The sequence below is a fragment of the Bos indicus genome, chromosome 15 (assembly GCF_029378745.1).
Source record: "Bos indicus isolate NIAB-ARS_2022 breed Sahiwal x Tharparkar chromosome 15, NIAB-ARS_B.indTharparkar_mat_pri_1.0, whole genome shotgun sequence".
NCBI lineage: Eukaryota > Metazoa > Chordata > Mammalia > Artiodactyla > Bovidae > Bos > Bos indicus.
Genome location: NC_091774.1, coordinates 42,853,899 through 42,878,653, shown reverse-complemented (window position 1 = coordinate 42,878,653; position 24,755 = coordinate 42,853,899). Strand labels below are relative to the sequence as shown.

Genomic DNA, 24,755 nt, shown 5'->3' with positions numbered 1-24,755 from the left:
TTTAACAGACTGATGCCATCACTTCCAAGAGAAACAAGATATCAAAAAAATGAAAACTGAATCTTACAGTCTGTAGTAAGGAAGCCACAAAAACAAAATAAAACAAAAATAAGGAAAGGCTATGGTTTTTCCTGTGGTCATGTATGGATGTGAGAGTTGGACTGTGAAGAAGGCTGAGTGCCGAAGAATTGATGCTTTTGAACCGTGGTGTTGGAGAAGACTCTTGAGAGTCCCTTGGACTGCAAGGAGATCCAACCAGTCCATTCTGAAGGAGATCAGCCCTGGGTGTTCTTTGGAAGGAATGATGCTAAAGCTGAAACTGCAGTACTTTGGCCACCTCATGCAAAGAGCTGACTCATTGGAAAAGACTCTGATGCTGGGAGGAGAAGGGGACGACAGAGGATGAGATGGCTGGATGGCATCACTGATTCGATGGACGTGAGTCTGAGTGAACTCTGGGAGTTGGTGATGGACAGGGAGGCCTGGCGTGCTGCGATTCATGGGGTCACAGAGTCGGACATGACTGAGCGACTGAACTGAACTGAAGAGAAAATTAGCACGATGGAGATGGCTGTATTTTTCCTGATGCCAAATATGTGTGTTTTCCCCAACACCAACTGGGTGGCAAACAATTCAGTTATGACACTAACTTCCCAGAGTGAGTACAGATCCCACAGTCAAGGGGTCAGGCCTCAGCCAACAAGACTGTCCTCAACTTCAGATGCCAGCTGCAAAAGGATGTCCAAATTATCCACATTTCTGCCTGTAGACTACAAATTCAGGGGTTCATATGACTGTCCCCCTAGGTTCAATAACTCATTAGAATAGCTCACTGAACTCAGGAAAACACTTTATCTACATTTACCAATTTACTGTAAAGGTATGGAGGGAGGGCGAAATACAAAACCTCCATGCCTTCTCCAAGCTCACTACCTTCCCAGCACATCCATGTGTTTACTGACTCAGAAGATCTGTATATACTTTCGTTTAGGGGTTTCTATGGAAGTTTCATTAGGTAGGCATGGCTGAATGTTTCATTAGGTAGCTCATTGGCCATTGATGACTGAACTCAATCTCCAGCCCCTCTTCCTCCCCAGCGGGCCTGAAATTTCCAATGCTCTAACCACATGGTTGGAGAAGGCAATGGCACCCCACTCTAGTACTCTTGCCTGGAAAATCCCATGGACGGAGAACCCTGGTGGGTTGCGGTCCATGGGGTCGCTAAGAGTCGGACATGACTGAGTGACTTCATTTTCACTTTTCACTTTCATGCAATAGAGAAGGAAATGGCAACCCACTCCAGTGTTCTTGCCTGGAGAATCCCAAGGACAGTGGAGCCTGGTGGGCTGCCGTCTATGAGGTCGCACAGAGTCGGACACGACTGAAGCGACTTAGCAGCAGCAGCACCCACATGGTTGGTTACTCTGGCACACCAGCCCTCTTCCTGAAGCTATCTGGGGTTCCTGAAACCCATAAGCCATCTTATTAGCACACAAAAGAGTAAATTCCAAAGATTTCAGGCACCTTATGTCAGGAACTGAGCCAAAGTATTTTTTATTCTACCACAAAGACTGAATTAGTGATATCAAAAAATAAAGTCATCAAAGAGAATTAGAATAAGGGAAAGATCTTTGAATCTCAACAAGAACACTGTGGCAGAGGAAAGGCAGCTGTTCACTAAATCTGTTTCCCTTTTCGCCTAGGCACACATCTAGGTTTTATTTGCCAAACTCCCCTTACAGTTAACTGTGATTAAAAGACTGATTTCCGATGAATGGAAGAGAAGTGATGTATACAGCCTTCGGGGCTTCCCCAGTGGCTCAGTGGTAAAAAATCCTCCTGAATGTGAGAGATGCATGTTTGATCCCTGGGTCAGGAAGATCCCCTGAAGGAGGGCACAGTAACTCACTCCAGTCTTCTTGCCTGTAGAATCCCATGGACAGAGGAGCCCGGCAGGCTACAGTCCACAGGGTCACAGAAAGTTGAACACAACTGAAGCGACTGAGCACACACGCATACAGCCTCCCAGACCTTCCCCATAAAATCCACCTTTACTATCCTCCATGTTTTCTCTTATTACTCTGCCAAGTGAATGGTAATGCTCAAGATGAAACTTTGAAGATACCAAACCACACTCTTGTCTACCCTAGTGCCAATCAAGTCTGTGATCATGCAAGTAAGAAGAAAAAAAGATCATCTCATTTTAGCCCCTAAGGCTTCAAGGTTTACCTATTATAACATCAAGCATTACCTTAATGAATTCAGAAAATACTAACAAACTACAACTTTGCAATTTTAGAATGGAGAGGGCATAACTATACTTTAGAATACACCCCTGAGATGTGGGTGAGATGGGTATAAGAGATGAGAGTGGATAGCAAGAAATCAGAACATTAACAGTCTTATAGGAAAAGTAATATGATCACAAAGGTAAATTAACTTTGTTTAAGGTTTTTAAGTTTAGATGCCATATTCCTTCCATAGTACCACACTAGGTTCTTACAGAAATGGAGACGGCAAATGAAGAAGAATCATTTGAAACATTTCATAATAAAGAAAAAATATGATAATAGCTAAAGAGATAGGGTCAGGAAAAGGCTTTTTTAAGTTAATACTTGGGATCAATGAAAAATGAAGACCAGAATGAGGAACTAAAGTTAAAAAGTACAGAACAAGCCATAGTGGTGATATGACAGACAATTACATAAGAGATGAACAGCAGTATTCTGTGTGGTAATGGAGCCAGGCTGTTTGCAAACAACATAAATCTGTAATAGGTTAGGCTTGTGTACTGTAGTTCTACAGCTTCCCCAGAAAGTTCTCTATGGCATCAAAGCTTTAGGTATAACAGAGCCCCAGCATGGCAATAAAACCTTTCCTGAGGTGGTTCTGAGAGCAGACCAAGGAGAGTGGGTAGATTAAAGATTCTCTAGCACAACAGAGACTACTAATCCTCAGTGTTAGTCACTAAGTCATGTCCAACTCTTTGCAACCCCATGGACTATAGACCACCAGGCTCCTCTGTCCATGGGATTTCCCGGACAAGCATACTGCACCAGCTTGCCATTTCCTTTTCCACTGGATCTTCCTGGACCCAAGGATCAAATTTATGCCTCCTGCATTGCAGGCAGATTCTTTACTGAATAAGCTACCATAGGTATCTTCTATAATTAGATATTTTAATTTTTAGCTGTCTTTTTGTATTTGTCAAATCTCTGGGAAAGTATTCTGCTTTCTTTACTCTAAATAATCACTTATATATCTAAATTTTTTATACTCATGTAGGACCTACATTTTCACCTATTCAATTTAATCCTCTTATATGAAGGACCTGTAATTCCAACCTTTTAAAATATTTGTGAAACCTGATTCTGTCATCCAATATGTTCATTACCTTTCTCATTCTCCTTTCACACATATTCCTCTACAAAGAGGGGAAAAATTCTCTTTCATCCTTTCTACACTCAGTCCCCTGACCAAACAGTACTTATATCTAGGTCAGATGGACAGCCACAAGCCCATTTGCAGTATTCAGTGCATTCTAAACAGCTTAAAGAATTAAAATATTACATGACGCTTATACTTACTTCTCTGCCTTCAAATAGCATCCCATACTAAGACTACTTCTCCTAAGTTACAACTACAGAATGTTGAATACAAAGTATTTTTCATCTCTTCTCCCCAATCTATACTTAAAACTACAGAAAACTGGATTCATGCTGGTAGTCAAATCACTAGTTTATAACTTAAACAAATGGACTAATATCTTAAGAATCTCAAGTTTAGAAATTCTAATGAAACATTTAATCCTCTTTTACCCAAGCCACATTTTGTAATCACAGTACTTTAGTCTTCTAAAAAACAAATTAGAAAGATTTACAAATGCCTCAGTTTAGGCATTCCCTAGTGAAGACTGTGACACATTTTTTGAATGTGAATATAAAAAAAATTCACTTCTGAGACAGGGCATCTTTAAAAAGAGCTGGTGCCTAAAACAATACTATTTGTTGATGCCCAAAATGAAGCCAATACAAACATTGCTTCCCATAATCAGAAATAGATTGTTAGCCATAGAATGCCTCTGCAAAACAATTCTTAAATTTTCTTTGAAATAGTCACTAAAATTGACTGAAACTTTATTTATATGACTGTCTGTGGTTTCCATGTATGCCTAAAAGGTACGAGTAAAAGATAAAAATATCCTAGAATTGGAAAAGCAGTCATTATGTTTGGTTTAGCTTATTTTCATATTTTTATTTTTAAAAAACCATCCAAATTAAAGTTCAGCACATCTCAATAGAAGAAAAGAAAGAGAAGGCAAGTTTTTTACACAAAAGCTTTAGAAAGACTAAATTCAACATCCTCTGAATTAAATTTGGGATCTGACTTATTAGTGAATGAATGTCTAAAATCCTTTCCCACAGTCATAAAGTTTAGTCTTCAGGCTGAACACAATTGCCTTTCAATTAGAATTTGAATACATGAAATACCTGCTGTGTGGGCAGGAAAGATGACAACAGAAAATAATTTCGATATAATACTATGTTCTGAACCCAGGCTTATCCTTTAATAAAATAAATAAATGAAACTGGCTTCTAATAACACAGCATTGTTTTAGCACAGCATTCTTTTAAGATTTCTGAACCTCAGGTCTACCAAATTATAGAATCCTGTTTTCAGATCCTGCATTTAAATGTTAACCATAGCTTAAAGTATCACTCTCAGAATATTCTCAGATTTTGACTGAGACTGAGAGTTAAAAGACCTGGGTTTGAATCCTAGTTCTGCTGCATCTCAGCTGTTAGACCTTAGCAAAACTGTTTAAACTTCCTAATCCTCAATATACCTACCTTTAGATATATTAATACTATCTCTAATCATCTAATTTGTCAATTCATCATATTCTATCAATTGTATACAACTGTTAGATATTAACATTAACATTACATGCTAAAAAGTTGCTCCATTACCACCACCTTGGAGGAGCTAAGATTTTTTTTTTTTTTTTTTTAAGTAAATCATCAGAAAAGGGTCACTACAACCCTGGAATCAACAAACCACTTAAGAGACTGAACCAGACCATCTTTAATTACACTAAAATTTTATTAGGTCTATTTCTGGTCTTAAAGCTGCAGGACTTGCTCTAGATTACACAGTTTATCACAGTTTTCAAGTTATTGCTGTTAATATGCAGAATAGCTTCACATTTCTAACATATAAGGTATAGTGTGTGTGTGTGCTCAGTCACTAAGTTGTGTCCAACTTTTTGTGACACCCATGGACAGCTGTAAATAGTAAGACAACAAAAATGTAACAGTTAACGATTTTGTATGTTTTTAAATGGATTTGATACATAATATAAACAAATTTATTCTGTACCTGACAAAGCACAACAGACATTAGGAAATAGGAATTGCTATCAATTATGAAAAAATTTAAAGGAAAGAGAAAGTTCCCAATGTAATCCAGCAAGATAAATAATCTTTAAATATTAATCTAGCCCCAAACATTCTGAAATGCTTCACAAAAAATCACCCAACATATTCATCTAGGAAAATCTTAGGTGAGGAAAAGTTATGCTACTTCTGAACACCTCAGTTTCACCAATCCAGTAAAACTCTACTTGTTACTGGAGAGACCCTGACAGCACCCAAACACAGGACTGTCTTTCCCACAAAGAAAAAATATCCATTTAGTTAGTAGTAAAGTCAACACCGGAGAAGGCAATGGCACCCCACTCCAGTACTCTTGCCTGGAAAATCCCATGGACGGAGGAGCCTGGAAGGCTGCAGTCCATGGGGTCGCTGAGGGTTGGACACGACTGAGCGACTTCACTTTCACTTTTCACTTTCATGCACTGGAGAAGGAAATGGCAACCCACTCCGGTATTCTTGCCTGGAGAATCCCAGGGATGGGGGAGCCTGATGGGCTGCCATCTACAGGGTCACACAGAGTCGGACATGACTGAAGTGACTTAGCAGCAGCAAAGTCAACACATTAGGTCTGATAGACAGAGTGCCTGAAGAACTATGGATGGAAGTTCGTGACATTATAGAGGAGGTTGGGATCAAGATCATCCCCAAGAAAAAGAAACGCAAAAACGCAAAATGGTTGGCACAAATAGCTGTGAAAAGAAGAGACGCCAAAGGCAAAGGAGAAAAGGAAAGGTATACCCATTTAAATGCAGGAGTTCCGAAGAATAGCAAGGAGAGATAAGAAAGCCTTCCTCGGTAATCAGTGCAAAGAAATAGAGGAAAACAAAAGAATGGGAAAGACTAGAGATCTCTTCAAGAAAATTAGAGATACCAAGGGAACATTTCATGCAAAGATGGGCACAATAAAAGACAGAAATGGTATGGACCAAGCTTGCTACTTGGAAGAAAAGTTATGACCAAACTAGACAGCATATTAAAAAGCAGAGACATTACTTTGCCAACAAAGATCCGTCTAGTCAAAGCTATGGTTTTTCCAGTGGTCATGTATGGATGTGAGAGCTGGACTATAAAGAAAGCTGAGTGCTGAAGAACTGATGCTTCTGAACTGTGGTGTTGGAGAAGACTCTTGAGTGTCCCTTGGACTGCAAGGAGATCCAACCAGTCCATCCTAAAGGAAATCAGTCCTGAATATTCATTAGAAGGACTGATGCTAAAGCTGAAACTCCAATACTTTGACCACTTGATGCAAAGAACTGACACATTTGAAAAGACCCTGATGCTGGGAAAGATTGAAGGCAGGAGAAGAAGGGGATAACAGAGGATGAGATGTTTGGATGGCATCACTGACTCAATGGACTTGAGTTTGGGTAGACTCCGGGAGTTGGTGATGGACAGGGAGACCTGGCCTGCTGCAGCCCATGGGGTAGCAAAGAGTCAGACACGACTGAGTGATTGAACTCAACTGAACTGAAAATCAACACATGTCTCTCCATTACTACTAGTGAGACATGAGAGGCATCACAGTATCTATGCCTTAACTTTTGAAATACAGAAAGTATTCCTTCTCAGTCATAGCTAAATAAACTACAGTCAAATCATGATCTCTCTCTAACCCAATAACGTCTGTTGTCCTTAAAATTTATGAAGGTGGTTCACTGTTCATACTGTCAAACTGATGTAATTGATATCCATCCGCACATTTATGTGAGGGGAGGTAGGAACACACAAAAGTTCTAAAAGACCTCGAGTACCAAAATGCTCCCCTTTCAATCATTACTAAAAAGGACAGTGAAACGGTTTTAAAGCTTTAATAGTACAAATGCCAGTTATCCACACTGTAAGACCAATTACTAGTATTTGCCAAGATATGGAAGAGAAGAAAAAGGAATATAAGGAGGGTCCTTAAAAACCTACTTTTCTCCTCATGTGGTAACGTTTACCTTACCCAGAATACTTCATCTCTGACACTCCTAGTCACCCAATGTGTGGGATTTTTTCCTCAAAACAAGCAATTATGCACAACATCTGCTGGGTGTCCTACAATTTAACTGACTGATTAAGGTTAAGGGCTCAGTCCCATGAGACCAACACACCTCCTCCACCTGAGATGCCAACTGCAAACAGATCCCCAGGTTACCTACAACTTCTGTATGACTGACTTGGCTACAAATCGGAGGTTCCCATGACTTCAACCTCTTTGGATTCAATTAATTTGCTCAAGTGGCTCACTTAAAAAACATTTTACTTACAATCAGTTTATTAAAGGATATGATAAGGAATACAGATGAACAGCAGATGAAGAGATATACAGAGGAAGCCTGGGAAGGTCCCAAGCACAGGAGCTTCTCTCTCTGTGCAGCTGGGGTGCATCACCCTCCCAGTAGGTGGATGTTTGAACAACCTGGAAGTTCTCCGAATCCCATACTTTGGGGATTTTTATGGTGGCTTCTTCATGTAGGCATGATCAATCATTAACTAAACTGTTAGCCCTTCTCCCTTTTCAAGAGAATAGCAGATAAACGCTGAAAGTTCCAAGCTTCTAATCATGGCTTGGTCCTTCTCCTCATCCAGGAACCATCCAGGAGTCCCCCAAGAGTCACCTCATCAGAACAAAACACTCCTACCACCCAGGAAGTTACAAAGGTTTCAGGAGCCCTGTGGCAGGAACCAGGATCAAAGATCAAATATTAGAACAAAAGATGTCTCTAGTATATTTTGACTTAGGAATTACAAGGGTTTCAGAAGCTCTGTGCCAGGAACTAGCGGCAGAGACCACTTTGTTGTTCAGTTGCTCAGTCATGTCCAATTCTTTGCAACCTCATGGACAGCAGTACACCAGGCTTCCTTGTCCTTCACTATCTCTTGGAGTTTGCTCAAACTCACATCCATTGAGTCAGTGATGCCATCCAACCATCTCATCCGCTGTCGTCCCCTTTTCCTCATGCACTCAATCTTTCCCAGCATCAGGGTCTTTTCCAATGTATTGCCTCACAGATTCTCATACTCTTCCCCCCTTTTTAATGCCTAAACTCAAGTTTTACCCTCTCTGTGGATCTACAGAACTCACAGCCTTCTTTACACAATTGGGTTTAACAATCAAAATTAAGCATTTAACAATGTATTTTTTATCCTCAGGGAGGCAGAAATGGACAGTCATTTGCTAAGATAAGAAAAATCATAGTTTTCAACATCAGTTTTATTACTAATAAATATTTATGATATAGGCTAACAAAAGACTGAACAGTTCTTCCTCTGAGGTAGGAGCTGCAGTATGTCAAACACAGAGCACCAATGACAACAATAATAACAAGCTACCTTATTTACTGAGAACTTTATGGAAGACACGGTTCTAAGCATTTTAATTGTATTTTTCTTATTTTATTTTTACATAACCCTAGGAGATTAGTATTATCAGTGTCCTCATTTTATAGATGAAGACTCTTGTCGCTCAAGAAATTAAGTAACTTGCCAGATATCACACCATTCAGCTGGGATTTTCAACCCAAGCACTCTTCTCATTGTCATATTATACCAAATGTTCACTCAAAACAATTGCTTTGATGAATACTGCTCGTGTGTGTGTGTAAATATACATACAATATAGATGAACACACACACATATATACAAACACATATACACACACTCTCTAAACTTTATAGTCATATTGCAAAAATACTTTAGTGATCATCTTTGCAGTCTCTGATTTTATCACCACAGATCCACCACCAGAGAGAATGTGTTAGTCATATAAATTATGCTCAACCAGAAATTGCTTTAAAATGGTTGACAAAAATAAGGCAGTTAATTGCACTCTTACAAAACAAAATACAAATCCTGTAACTAGAAAGAAAGAATTCAGATTTTTATTTCAAGACCAAATTCAAACCATGATTGATCACTATTAAACCAACCTTTGGTTTTGTTTATCTACGTTTTTATTTAGTTTTCACTAAAACAACGACCTTGAAATTTTCAGGAAAAAAAAAATACAATAAATATTTGATTAGTGACACACACTATCACTGAAGATACTAGACTAAGAGTTTGATTATAAGAATCAGAGGAATTTTTCAGCTTCCAGGTACATAAAGATTATCTATTTCATCTTTAATATTAAAGAGAAATTTAAATGGGAAGAACAGGTATTCCAGAACCAATGTAAGTCAAAGGTTTCTGTGTTGGGAAGATTATTTTTAATAATGTGTTACAATTAAATCACCAAATAATTTAAAAGTAACTGCAACATAAATATAACCATAAATAAAACAAGAAAAGTATCATTTTAAAAGTACAGTAATACAACATCAGCTTACCAATTCAATTCCCTGTGGAAAAGGTGTATCATCCCAGTCCTTCTGTGGAAATCTCTGGATTATTTTCCCCAGACCTGCTCCTGACCCTATTAATAAAATCAAAGTGCATTAAGTTACAGGTACTTAAAAATCTGAATACTCACTTTATTAATACTTATTTCTAAATGAATACTTGTTGAATAAATTTATATACTGATTAAACATGTTCATGTTTTAAAGGGTATAAAACTATCTTCTAAACACAATACTGAAATGATAGGTAATTCCCATCCTACAGACTCTCAGAAGAATGACACAGAAATACTAGGAAAAACAGGCATGTGAAATCAAGTCTCCACATCATGGGAGTAACTACCCTTTATTTCCAATAAGGAAAGCCATCTTCTGCTCAGTATCTCAAGTTGAACTTTAAAACCTTTACCATGAAGACAAAGTAATCTTAAATGACAAATGAAATGGCACTATTAGCACTAAGCTTCAGTTATGGGCTATAAGCACTCTGCAAGGTTAAAGAAAGATTTTTCAGAGTGGCCTGGAAATTAGACAATCACCTAAACAGGGTTTCTCCACATCAGCACCACTGACATTCTGGGCCAGATAATACCTTGTTGGGTTTGAAGGCAGTGGGAGGGGAGCTATCCTGTGCATTATAGTACACTATAGTATGTTTAGTAACATCCTTAGCTTTAACCCACTAACAGTTAATAACACCGCATCTATACCACTAAGTTGTTACAACCAAAAATGTCTCCAAATCACTGCCAAATATGCTCGGGGTTGGGGACGGGGGAAAAATGCCCCTGGTTGAAAACCACTCATCTATATCATTCAGTTCAGTTCAGTTGCTCAGTCGTGTCCGACTCTTTGCAACCTTAGGACACTAGAACGCTAGGCTTCCCTGTCCATCACCAACTCCTGGAGCTTGCTCAAACTCATGTCCATCGAGTCAGTGATGCCATCCAACCATCTCATCCTCTGTCGTCCCCTTCTCCCACCTTCAATCTTTCCCAGCATCAGGGTCTTTACAAATGAGTCAGTTCTTTGCATCAGGTGGCCAAAGGATTGGAGTTTCAGCTTCAGCATTGGTCCTTCTAATGAATATTCAGGACTGATTTCCTTTAGAATGGACTGGTTGGATCTCCTTGTAGTCCAAGGGACACTCAAGAGTCTTCTCCAAAACCATAGTTCAAAAGCATCAATTCTTCGACGCTCAGCTTTCTTCATCATCCAACTCTCACATCCATACATGACCACTGGAAAAACCATAGCCTTGACTAAACAGAACTTTGTTGGCAAAGTAATGTCTCTGTTTTTTAATATGCTGTCTAGGTTAATCATAACTTTTCTTCCAAGGAGTAAGCATCTTTTAATTTCATGGCTGCAATCACCATCTGCAGTGATTTTGAAGCCCAAAAAAATAAAGTCTGTCACTGTTTCCACTGTTTCCCCATCTATTTGCCATGAAGTGATGGGACCAGATGCCATGATCTTAGTTTTCTGAATGTTGAGCTTTAAGCCAACTTTTTCACTCTCCTCTTTCACTTTCATCAAGAGGCTCTTTAGTTCTTCATTTTCTGCCATAAGGATGGTATCTTCTGTGTATCTGAGGTTATTAATATAACTTCAGGTTAATGCTGAGGTTATTCTCCCAGCAATCTTGATTCCAACTTGTTCTTCATCCAGCCCAGCATTTTGCATACTATACTCTGCATGTAAGTTAAATAAACAGGGTGAAAATATACAACCTCGACGTATTCCTTTCCCTATTTGGAACCAGTCTGTTGTTCCATGTCCAGTTCTAACTGTTGCTTCCTGACCTACATACAGATTTCTCAGGAGGCAGGTCAGGTGCTCTGGTATTCCCATCTCTTGAAGAATTTTCCACAGTTTGTTGTGATCTGCACAGTCAAAGGCTTTGGTGTAGTCAATAAAGCAGAAGTAGATGTTTTTCTGGAACTCTCTTGCTTTTTCAATGATCCAACGGATGTTGGCAATTTGATCTCTGGTTTCTCCGCCTTTTCTCAATCCAGCTTGAACATCTGGAAGTTCACAGTTCACGTACTGTTGAAGCCTGGCTTGGAGAATTTTGAGCAGTACTTTGCTAGCATGTGAGATGGGTGCAATTGTGTGGTAGTTTGCACATTCTTCGGCGCTGTCTTTCTTTGGGATTGGAATGAAAACTGGCCTTTTCTAGTCCTATGGCCACTGCTGAGTTCTCAAATTTGCTGCCATAATGAGTGTAGCACTTTCACAGCATCATCTTTTGGGATTTGAAATAGCTCAACTGGAATTCCATCACCTCCACTAGCTTTGTTTGTAGTGATGCTTCCTAAGGTCCACTTGACTTTGCATTCCAGGATGTCTGGCTCTAGGTGAGTGATCACACCATCGTGGTTATCTGGCTCATGATGATCTTTTTTGTATAGTTCTTCTGTGTATTCTCACCATCTCTTCTTAATATCTTCTGCTTCTGTTAGGTCCATACCATTTCTGTCTTTTATTGTGCCCATCTTTGCATGAAATGTTCCTTTGGTATTACTAATTTTCTTGAAGAGATCTCTAGTCTTTCCCTTCTGTTTTTTTCCCTCTATTTCTTTGCACTGATCACTGAGGAAGGCTTTCTAATCTCTCCTTGCTATTCTTTGGAACTCTGTATTCAAATGGGTATACCTTTCCTTTTCTCCTTTGCCTCTGGCTTCTCTTATTTTCCTAGTTATTTGTAAGGCCTCCTCAGACAGCCATTTTGCCTTTTTGCATTTCTTTTTCTTGGGGATGGTTTTGATCCCTGCTTCCTGTACAATGTCATGATCCTCTGTCCATAGTTCTTCAGGCACTCTGTCATATCTAATCCCTTGATAGACAGAGTCTATATCATTTCTCTATCATTACTATTACAAAATTACCCTGTGACACTAAAGACCAGATCAACTCAAAATTGATCTTTGGGGATATAATCTGTGAGCAATTTGGGCTAGAGAGTACATGCTAGATCTAAATTGCTTTTTGCTGTACTTTTTAAAGAGCTTCCTGCACTTACATATTCTACATGTTGTTCCCACTCACTCTGAAGTAAGAGCAACTGCATTCTGATTATCTGTGCATCTAACTTAAGGAAACCTTAACACCTGATTCAATTTTTTAAAAAAAAATCATCCACTATCATCTCTCATCTTCATCCCTGTGAACTGAACTTCCCTTTGGCTCTCACTTAGACTTCAATCACTTTATGACCAAATTCTTACCTTTAAAAGATAACTGGAAAGTTAAATTCATCTTATTGACCAACTGAGAATTGTTCTAAAATTGAGGTCACGTTTGAAAAAGGCAAAATAAAAACATTCTCAAAAATGAACAACTGCTGCAGTATAGTAACTCTTCATATACCAACCATTATAGGGAAATAAAGGATTTCAGTAAGAGTAAACTAAAAGTGATTTATTATAGACACCCAGCTTCCAAAATCCACCTCAAGTATCACCAGTTCTTACATTCATAGCAAACTTAATTCAACAAATTACTAGATACTGGAGATATACAATGAAAAAGACATGGCCCCTATCTCAAGGAATTAAGAGAACAGAAAACAGTAAAAATGAACTGATAATTTCAGTACATCACAGTAAGTACAACGACAGAAGTAGCAGAGAAATCATGGAAATTTTTACAGAAATGACAGACAGCTTCTGTTCTTTCAGAACCATCTTTATATGCCCAAGTACCTAGCATAATGAATGCCTGGCACTTAGTTCATATTGAGCTAAATGTTTATTTCAATAGATTTGTTAATACTGATGGAAACTGTTTTAAACTTATATCTCCTCTCACTTTTTAAAAAGTGATATGAATATTATATATCTCATCATATTTAATCAGGTGTTCCTATATTGCTTTCAATTCTGAAAGTCATAACTCATGTACTTCAGGCTCAGGAAATATTTTATCACATTAATTTTCACTAATCATAAAAATAATAAATGTCAGCTGCAGAAAAAACTTTAATATATAAAAATATAAAGGAGAAATCATCTATTATCCCACACCCGAAGACAATTACTGCTAATGTTTGGATTTTACCCTAGGCTTTTCTCATATGTGTATTTTTTCCATCATAATCAAGATAATACTAAACTTAAGTTTATATATTGATTTATTATTAATGTTTTCTAACATGCCTTTGACAAATATATATATTTCCTATTTTCTCTATTATAAATAATGCTATGAAAGCACCTTTCTATACAAATCTTTATCCTCATCTCACTTTTGCCCAGAAAAAATCTTAGGTATACAACTAATGGATCAAAGAATATGAAAATTTTAAAAACTCACACAAAGTCAAAGGGCCCATCAGTAAGATATAATTTTTTACACCCTGTATATAAGAATGAGACTGTTACTTTCACTTGTTTAGTTAATGCCAATTTGAAAAGTAAAAAGCTCCTTGTAAGCAGGAACGTAACTTTCTAAAGGTCTCTAGGAGCCATATACTTAATTTATTGATTTCATAATGATATGCAGTCTTTCAATAAGAAGAAAGCTTAGTGTGAAATGCTAATGTAACATTTGTAAGCACACAGAGAAATATGATTCATGAGTGATATAACTTCCTTATATGATGCTATTTGTAAATGGAAATTAGGTTATAAAAAGGCAAAAATAAAAATGGTAACATGGTATTTCACAAAATGTGGAAGGAGCTACAGTAACTTGGTTTTGAATATCAAATATGCAAATTGGTACAGCTAACTTTTGAGAAACTTAGGAGAATACCCTATGGAAGTAAACGAACATTGTCTGATGCTTCTTTTTGGATTTTAAGACTTTAAACTGAATGTTTACATTTATTTTCCAAGTTTATAAAATTTACCTAAAACCATTCTTACAGGAAGCGCTGGTTGTATTTAAGAATGCTGACAAGATGAAATTTTATGTTAAGGAGCAAGCCATATTGCGGAAAGACTGTTTTAGACTCAAATGTCCACCTGTGGGCTGATTCTTGTGTCCAGAGGTGAAGTCAATCAGAATGGCTGTGGAAACAGCTCCGATTTGCACTATGTATTAAATGGGCATGGGTAACTGGGTAGGGAGAGAGACACTTCTCAAAAGAAAGGGGATCACTTCTTAGAAAAGACAGGTGCTAGGCTGACAAATTGTGATTGTTCAGTGCATTGCATACAGCTAAATTGAAAAAAAAAAAAAAGAGGGGGCAGTTATTAGTCAAGGCCTTCCTGATTTTCTTTCCAGCCCCTACTCTACCACTGCATCATAAAATCAGGAAATACAATGACCAAATGTGGAGCTCATACATAAAAAGAGGGACTCTTAGCAGGATACCAACACATTTGGAAATAGCTTTCTTTAAAAAAAGAGCAAATGCTAGACAAACCGCCCCACACAAATTTAGGAAGGGTGAGGAAATACTGGCGTGATCAGGCACACTTTTCCCTCCTTTATGTGTGGTAACCCATCCACCTTCCCCTGGGTCCTGATAGGGTAATCCACTTACCCGGCCCACCACAAGGATTATCAAGTGACCTAGGATGATCCAACCATTCACCCTGCCAAAGTGACTGTTCAAGCCTTACCAAATGACTGCAGGAAAGTCAAACAGTATTTTTAGGGAGTGCTAAGTAGCATGCTGTATGTGTGGAACAGCTAATAAATAGTATGAGGAAGATGTTCATTTGCAGAAGAAATGAAGTCAGTAGGGGTTAATTAACTGAAGAAATGCAATACTTTGCTCTATATGAAACAAGATGCTTGATATTTGTTGATCGTATCAACTGACAGAAATCAATCATTTTAGTATCATGTATATGTTTAAAGTATACACATATAAAATATATACTACTTGGCTTAACAGAGGCTCTGAATTTTGAGAAATGCTACTCTAATGCATACTTTTTAAAATCTTCTCTATGTTTGTCTACACAACTAGATCGGTGGTTATCTATATTAGAGTTGCTTTCTGAAGTCCATCTGCCCATATCACATTCTATCAAAAATGGCACCAGTTCAATGAAGGGCAGCAGTCATGTTCAGAAGCACACAATCCTCTCTCTCTTACCAACCAGAGAGAAATTATGAAATCATTAATCTGACTAGTACATTTACTTCTACTTATATATTTCACCTCACTAGAATGGAAACAGTGATTTTGACCTGCTATGTTTACTGATGTATCCCAGGCATTTAGAACAATAACTAGTATATATTAGATATTTAATAAAATACTTGTTGAGTCAATGAATGGGACTATTAGGTGGGCAAGGGCAAGCAACTGGCAAGCAACTTATGACCAGAGTGACCTATAAAAGGTACCTTAGACAAACCTGGCTCCTCTGCTGGGAAATTCCGAATAGAAGAAATGAGAGACTAAAGCAGCTAAAAAGATGTATCAAGACTTGTGAGTCAGGCAACCCAGGGGGTCATGTGTAAAGCCAGTTACAGAAGAGCAGAAACCCAGGCCAAGACTTGCCAGTACAGTTGCCAGTACAGGACAGGTTGGCAGTACAGACACAGGAGGCAGCAGAAATGATGCGAGAGAAAGGCTGGGTAGCTGTCTAAGTTCTACCTCCAGTAAACCAGTAGCACTGGAGCATCTGCCATCAAACTTCAGAAGTAACAATATTCCTCCCTCTGAGACTAGACTAGATCTATGATTCCTTGTCACAAAACAGGCCAAACAATAATACACTGTAAAAGGCATCTGTGATAGATCAAGCCCTTTCAAACTGGTAAAGGGTCTGGAAAATTTTACATAAAAGAAGATTTAGTCAGAAAAGTGTTTTTAAAAGTGCTTAAAAAGAAGCACATATGAGAACTTTCTCCAAATGTGTAAAGAGCTATTATATGGAAGAAGATAGAGTGGAACAAACTAGAGCCAAAAGCTATAATTCAGAGGAGATATGATTGAATCAATATAAATGAAGAACCTTGTGAGAATGAGAACTATCAAAAATGACAGCGTGAACTGCCACAGAAACTACAAGGACTTTCTTGGTGGCTCAGTGGTAAAGAACCCGCCTGTCAATGCAGAAGATGCAGGCTCAATCAGGAAGATCCCCTAGAGAAGGTAATCCCTACCCACTTCAGTAACATTCCCTGGGAAATCCCATGGAGAGAGGAGCCTGGTGGGCTACAGTCCATGGAGTCACAAAATAGTCAGACATGACTGAGCAACTAAGTAACAACAACAAACGGTGTATCCCCCTCAAAAAATCTTAAAAGCAGACATTCTTTCATGGTTTAAAAAGCAATGTATTAAGTCTGTTCTCTATACCTGTGAGTTTGTTTCTATTTCACTCATGAGGCAGGATGGGAATAGGGGGTTGAAAGGTAAGAACTACGATGTATAAAATGGACAGACCACAGGATGCGCTATACAGCACAGGAAAATAGTCACTGCTTTGTAGTGATTTTAAATGGAGAGTAACCTATAAAAAATGCTGAATCAGGGACAGTGCTCTGTATCTGAAATTAAAATGATGCAAATCAACTATACTTCAATTTCTAAAATGCAATTCGAGTTTTCTAAAAGTGCATGCTGCATATACATAGCAACCTCTTTTCACAATGACTTTGTTTTTCATATGATTTTTATACTCAGCAAACTTTATACTCAGTCTACATTTAATACTGCAGACATTCATGAATAATTATGGAAATTAAAGTATGGACTTTCTCACTAACACGTTTCAAATATATAAATCAAATAACGGACTAAATTTATTAATATGTGCATGCAAAAGCAGAAGTCTCTCAGTCTATTAATACAGAAGGGTATTTGTCCTTCTCTGTCTGGCATATTTCAGCTAGAGTAATGTTGCAGGGAAACAGGGAGATGTTAGTAAGAGTACAAACTTTCGACTATAAGATGAATAAGTTCTGAGGATCTAATGTAAAACATGGTGACAACACTATAATTGACAACACTGTATTGCAAAATTGAAATTTGCTAACAGTAGAACTTGTACTCACCTAAAAAAAAAGACAAATATGTGAGATGATGGATGAATTAATTAACTAGGTGGGGGAATCCTTTCACAATGCATATGTATATCAAATCACCATGATGTATTCTTTAAATATCTTAAATTTTGCTTGTTAATTTTACCTCAATAAATAGTTGGGGAAAATTAGTGAAAAGCCAAAAAGAAAATTAAATGAATGGTACTAACAGAAACCTTTAAATAGTAATTTTATACAAATGAAACAGTAGCCTTTATCATTGACCTTTGAAATAATTTTACAAGTAAATGAGTGGATAATGCAGAACAATACATCAGCTAAAATGTCTTCTTACTTTCATCACAGATTGCCCACCCCTCGGTTCCTAACTGATCCTCATCTCTCCCAAGGAGGACAAGAACAGTCTGCACATAGATTTGTCTTTAGACACAAAGAAGACAAATTCTGATAAAGGAAGATGGCAGACACAGTGTATCTAACCTCTGATTAGTACAGTGGAAAAACCTGGGCTTGGAGGCTAGTCAGACTTAAGTTCAAATTCAGGCTCCACTATTTCACTTACTCTCTAGAAATCTGTTTTCTCAACCTCAAAATATGGTTAATATAATCCCCATCATAAAAAGCTGCCATTAAGAATGAGATCACACACGTAGCAGCAAAGAATCTGCCACAAAAGACAGGCTTGAGACAAGAAAAGTTAGATCAAGTTAAGACTCACTCTTTTACTTAAAGAATATACTTTAAAGGAGTTCCCACTGTTCATATTATCTCAGGGCTTCCCAGATGGCCCAAGGCGTAAAGAATACGCCTGCCAATGCAGGAGACACAGGCAGGAGACAAGGGTTCAATTCCTGGGTTGGCAAGTTGCCCTCAGGAGGAAATGGCAACCCACTCCAGTATTCTTGACTTGAAAATCCTATGAACAGAGAGCCTGGCAGGCTACAGTCCATGGCGTCATAAGAGCCGGACACAACTTAGCGACTGAGCCACAAACACATCCAAAGAGTATTGAGAAATCAGTGGCAACCTAAAGGCAGCCTTTAGCTGACATTTGTTTTACTCTGTCCCAATCAACACTTACATTAATTACATAGTTGAAAACATAAGACATCCTCTTCAAATCTGTAAAAAGAAAAAAATCTGAAGAAGATGGAGGTAGCAGAAACCTAGCTCACCAATTTTGCTGAATTCCCATATAAAAGCATCAAAACAGCACAATTGAACTGGCATAAAAACCAATGTAACAGGGACTTCCCCGGTGGTCCAGTGCTTAAGAATCTGCTTTCCAATGCAGGGCACACAGGTTTGATCCCTGGTCGGGGATCTGAAATCAAACATGCTACAGTGCAGCTAAGCCCACACACCTCAACTACGGAGCCTATGAGCTCTAAAGCCTGTGCTCCACAACAAAAGAAGGACACACCCCACTACTAGAAAAGCCCCTGTAAGCAGCAATGATCACACCAAAATGAAGACCCTGGGCAGCAAAAAAATAAATAAATAAAAGACCTATGTAACAGGATAGAGAATCCAGAAATAAACCCTCATGTATATGGTCAAATGATCTTTAAGAAAAGTGCCAAGGTTACACAACGGGGAAGGACAGTTTCTTCAACAAAATGTGCTGGGAAAACTATTTATCTGCATGTGAAAGAATACGAATGGATCCATGCCTTACACCACATACAAAAATTAACTCAAAATGCATTAAAGGCCTAAACCATACCTGAACTACAAAATTCCTAGAAGAAAACAAAAGGGAAAAGGTTGATGTTATTGGATTTGGTAATATTTCTTACATATAACATAAAAATACAGGCAACAAAAAGTAAAAACAGCAAAATGGGACTACATCAAACAAAGATTCATGCACAGCAAAGGAAATTAAAACACAGTAAAATGCAACCTACAAAATGGGAGAAAGTATTTGCAAGCCAGGTATCTGATAAGGAGTTAATATCTACAATATATAAAGAGCTCCAACAACTCAACAACAATGTCCAATTTAAATATAGGCAAAGAACTTACATAGACATTTCTGCAAAGAAGACATATAAACAGCCAACAAGCATATGATAAGATGATCAATATCACTAAGCATTAGGGAAACTCAATTAAAACCACACAGATTAGGATGGCAACTATCATAACCCAGAAAACAACACACGTTAGAGAGGACACAGAGAAACTGGGACTATTGCGGACTGTTGTCTACAATGTAAAATGGTACAGCCCCTATAGAAAACAGTATGGAGGTTCCTCAAAAAACTAAAAAAGGAACTATCATATAATCCAAAAATCCCATTTCTGGGTATATATTAAAAAAACCTGAAAACAGAATCTCAAAGAGACATTTGCACATTCGTGTCCACTGAAGCATTATTCACAACAGCCAAAAGGTGAAAGCAACTAAAACATCTATTAACAGAGATGTCTCTGGTGGTCAGCGGCTAAGACTCTGTGATTCCAACACATGGGGTACAGGTTCTATCCCTAGTCAGGAACAAGATCCCACATGCCACAACAAAAGATCTCACATGCCACAACTGAGACCTGGCACAGCCAAATAAATATTTTTTAAAAATCTACTAAGATGGGGAACACATGTATACCTGTGGTGGATTCATTTTGATGTTTGGCAAAACTAATACAATTATGTAAAGTTTAAAAATAAAATAAAAATTTAAAAAAAAAAAAATAAAAAAAATAAAAGATGAATGGATAAAGAAAATGGGGTACATACATACATGGAATAATATTTAGCCATAAAAAAGGAAATCCTGTCAAATGCTACAATACAAACAAACATAGAAGCAACCTAGATGTTCACTGACAAATGAATGGACAAAGAAGTTGCAGTACATATACACAATGGAATATTATTCAGTCATAAAAAGGAACACATTTGAGTCAGTTCTAATGACATGGGTGAACCTAGAGCCTATTTGGAGTGAAATAAGTCAGAAAGAGAAAGATAAATATCATATTCTAATGCATATATATGGAATCTAGAAAAATGGTACTGAAGAATGTATTTGCAGGGCAGCAATGGGGAAACATAGAGAATAGACATGGACATGGGGGGAGGGGAGGAGAGGGTGAGATATATGGAGAAAGTAACATGGAAACTTACATTACCATATATAAAATAGATAGCCAAAAGAAATTCGCTGTATGTCTCAGGAAATTCAAACAGGGTCTCTGTATCAACCTAGAGGGGTAGGATGAGGAGGGAGATGGAAAGGAGGTTCAAAAGGAATGGGGTATATGGATACCTATGGTTGATTCATGTTGAGGTTTAACAGAACACAACAAAATTCTGTAAAACAATTATCCTTCAGTTAAAAAATAAATTAATTCAGTTCAGTTCAGTTGCTCAGTCGTGTCTGACTCTTTGTGACCCCATGGACTGCAGCAGATCAGGCTTCCCTGTCTATCACCAACTCCCGGAGTTTACTGAAACTCATGTCCATTGAGTCGGTGATGCCATCCAACCATCTCATCCTCTGTCATCCCCTTCTCCTCCTGCCCTCAATCTTTCCCAGCATCCGAGTCTTTTCAAACCAGTCAGCTCTTCGCATCAGGTGGCCAAAGTATTGGACTTTCAGCTTCAGCATCAATCCTTCCAATGAACACCCAGGACTGATCTCCTTTAGGATGGACTGGTTGGATCTCCTTGCAGTCCAAGGGACTCTCAAGAGTCTTCTCCAACACCATGGTTCAAAAGCATCAATTCTTCGGTGCTCAGCTTTTTTTATACTCCAACTCTCATATCCATACATGACTACTGGAAAAACCATAGCCTTGACTAGATGGCCCTTTGTTGGCAAAGTAATGTCTCTGCTTTTTAATATGCTGTCTAGGTTGGTCATAACTCTCCTGCCAAGGAGTAAGCGTCTTTTAATTTCATGGCTGCAATCACCATCTGCAGTGATTTTGGAGCCCCAAAAAATAAAGCCTGTTTCCACTGTTTCCCCATCTACTTGCCACGAAATGATGGGACCAGATGCCATGTCTGAATGTTGAGCTTTAAGCCAACTTTTTGACTCCTCTTTCACTTTCATCAAGAGGCTCTTTAGTTCTTCTTCATTTTCTGCCATAAGGGTGGTGTCATCTGCATACCTGAGGTTATTGATATTTCTCCTGACAATCTTGATTCTAACTTGTGCTTCATCCAGCCTAGCGTTTCTCATGATGTAATCTGCATATAAGCTAAATAAGCAGGGTGACAATATACAGCCTTGATGTACTCCTTTTCCTATTTGGAACCAGTTTATTGTTCCATGTCCAGTTCTAACTGTTGCTTCCTGACCTGCATACAGATTTCTCAGGAGGCAGATCAGGTGGTCTGGTATTCCCATCTATTGAAGAATTTTCCACAGTTTATTGTGATCCACACAAAGTCTTTGGCATAGTCGATAAAGCAGAAATAGATGCTTTTCTGGAACTCTCTTTTTTGATGATCCAATGGATGTTGGCAATTTGATCTCTGGTTCCTTTGCCTTTTCTAAATCCAGCTTGAACATCTGGAAGTTCAAGGTTCATGTATTGTTGAAGCCTGGCTTGGAGAATTTTGAGCATTACTTTACTAGCGTGTGAGATGAGTGCAATTGTGCAGTAGTTTGAGCTTTCTTTGACATTGCCTTTCTTTGGGATTGGAATGAAAACTGACCTTTTCCAGTCCTGTGGCCACTGCTGAGTTTTCCAAATTTGCTGGCATATTGAGTGCAGCACTTTCACAGCATTATCTTTTAGGATTTGAAATAGCTCAACTGGAATTCCAACACCTCCACTAGCTTTGTTCGTAGTGATGCTTCCTAAGGTCCACTTGACTTCACATTCCACGATGTCTGGCTCTAAGTGAATCATCACACCATCGCGACTACCTGGGTCGTGAAGATCTTTTTTGTATAGTTCTTCTGTGTATTCTTGCCATCTCTTCTTAATATCTTCTGCTTCTGTTATGCTCATACCATTTCTGTCCTTTATTGAGCCCACCTTTGCATGAAGTGTTCCCTAGGTATCTCTAATTTTCTTGAAGAGACTTCTAGTCTTTTCTATTCTATTGTCTTCCTCTATTTCTTTGCGCTGATCACTGAGGAAGGCTTTCCTATCTCTCCTTGCTATTCTTTGGAACTCTGCATTCAAATGGGTATATCTTTCCTTTCTCCTTTGCTTTTCACTTCTCTTCTTTTCACAGCTATTTGTAAGGCCTCCTCAGACACCCATTTTGCTTTTTTGCATTTCTTTTTCTTGGGGATGGTCTTGATCCCTGTCTCCTGTACAATTAATAAATTAATTAAACACCCCCCAAAAAAAATCTTAAGAAAGCTCATATCAAGCAGAACATCTTAGCCAACTATATTACCAAATATCGATCACTATTACTTTGACTTAGGTGTTTTTCGTCAACACATTTTACCAGTTTATTCGACATGAGTACTCGTGAGTATATAGCACAGAAAACATATAGAAAGATGCTCATCAAAGCATTAACATAGGATTTTCATTCAATTGTACTGCCTGATCCATATATTCTAAATTTTCTAATATGTACACACATTTCTTTGTAATGAATGAAAAGTTTTAAAGCATATTAACCACTTTTGTACCTTCAATGGTGGAAAAAATTATATAGGTGCTATTAAATTTATAGATATAAAAAATCTATTAGATGAATGGATAAAATGGGGTATATACAAACATGGAATATTATTTAGCCTTAAAAAAGGAAATCTTGTCAAATGCTACAACAAGAATAAACTTTAAGGACACTATGCTAAGTGAAACAAGCCAAATAATGCATGATTCCTCTTCTATGATGAGGACCCCAAAACAGCTAACAAGTATTCACTAGAAAGTAGAATGGCCAATTTGAGAGTGGCAGCACATTTCTGTAGCATGGACTAAAATTACTAGAGCAGTTTAAGACCCCAGACTGGAAAAACTGCAAGGAGTAGAATCAAAACTGAGCAGAAAAGGACTTTCTACCACCTGACTGTGTATTGTCACCCTGCTTATTTAACTTATATGCAGAGTGCATCATGCGAAATGTTGGGGTGGATGAATCACAAGCTGCAAACAAGACTGTCAGGAGAAATATCAACAACCTTGGACACGCAGATGATATCATTCTAACAGCAGAAAGGGAAGAGGACCTAAAGAGCCTCTTGATGAAAGTTAAAGAGGAGAGTGAAAATGTTGGCTTAAAACTCAACATTCAAAAAACAAAGATCATGGCATGCAGTCCCATCATTTCATGGCAAACAGGAGGAGGAAAAGACAAAGCAGTTACAGATTTTATTTTCTTGGGCTCCAAAATCACTGTGAATGGTGACTGCAGCCATAAAATTAAAAGATGCTTGGAAGGAAAGCTATGATAAGCCTAGACAGCATATCAAATAGCTATTAATTAGCAAAGACATCATGTTGCCAAGAAAGGTCCATATAGTCAAAGCTATGGTTTTTGCAGTAGTCATGTACAGATGTGAGAGTTGGATCATAAAGAAGCCTGAGTGCCAAAGAACTGATGCTTTCGAACTGCAGTGCTGGAGAAGACTCTTGAGCGTCCCTTGGACAACAAGGAGATCAAACTAGTCAATCCTTCCGGAAATCAACCCTGACTATACATTGGAAGGACTACTGCTGAAGCACTAATATTTTGGCCACCTGATGAGAAGAGCCGATTCAATGGAAAAGACCCTAATGCTGGGAAAGGTTAAAAGTAAAAGGAGAAGAGGGTGGCAAAGGATGAGATGGTTAAATAGCACGGACATGGATTTGCGCAAACTCCAGGAGATAGTGAAGGGCAGGGAAGCCTGGCGTGCTGTAGTCCATGGAGCACAAACAGCCAGACACGACTGAGCAACTGAACAACAGCAGCAATTTATCTGCTGGTCACAGTGCTCCTTCCTGGAACTACATAGGATAAATTCAGTCCCATTTCTACAAGACAGTTCTTCAAATATTTGAATATAACTAACAAAAATCTTGCCCCCTGTCTCTCCTCTGTACCTCCCCTGATCTTTTCTTTTT

At 38.2% G+C, this 24,755-nt stretch overlaps 1 protein-coding gene across 2 annotated transcripts in view; it reads right to left on the bottom strand.

Annotated features, from left to right (window-relative positions):
• Nucleotides 1-24,755, bottom strand: part of SBF2 (SET binding factor 2) — a 499,115-nt gene that overhangs the window by 396,113 nt on the left and 78,247 nt on the right. For both annotated transcript variants that reach the window (XM_070767584.1, XM_070767585.1), the window contains exon 2: nt 9,750-9,835. In XM_070767584.1, coding sequence (XP_070623685.1) covers nt 9,750-9,835 — 86 coding nt within the window. The remainder of the gene's footprint in view (nt 1-9,749; nt 9,836-24,755) is intronic.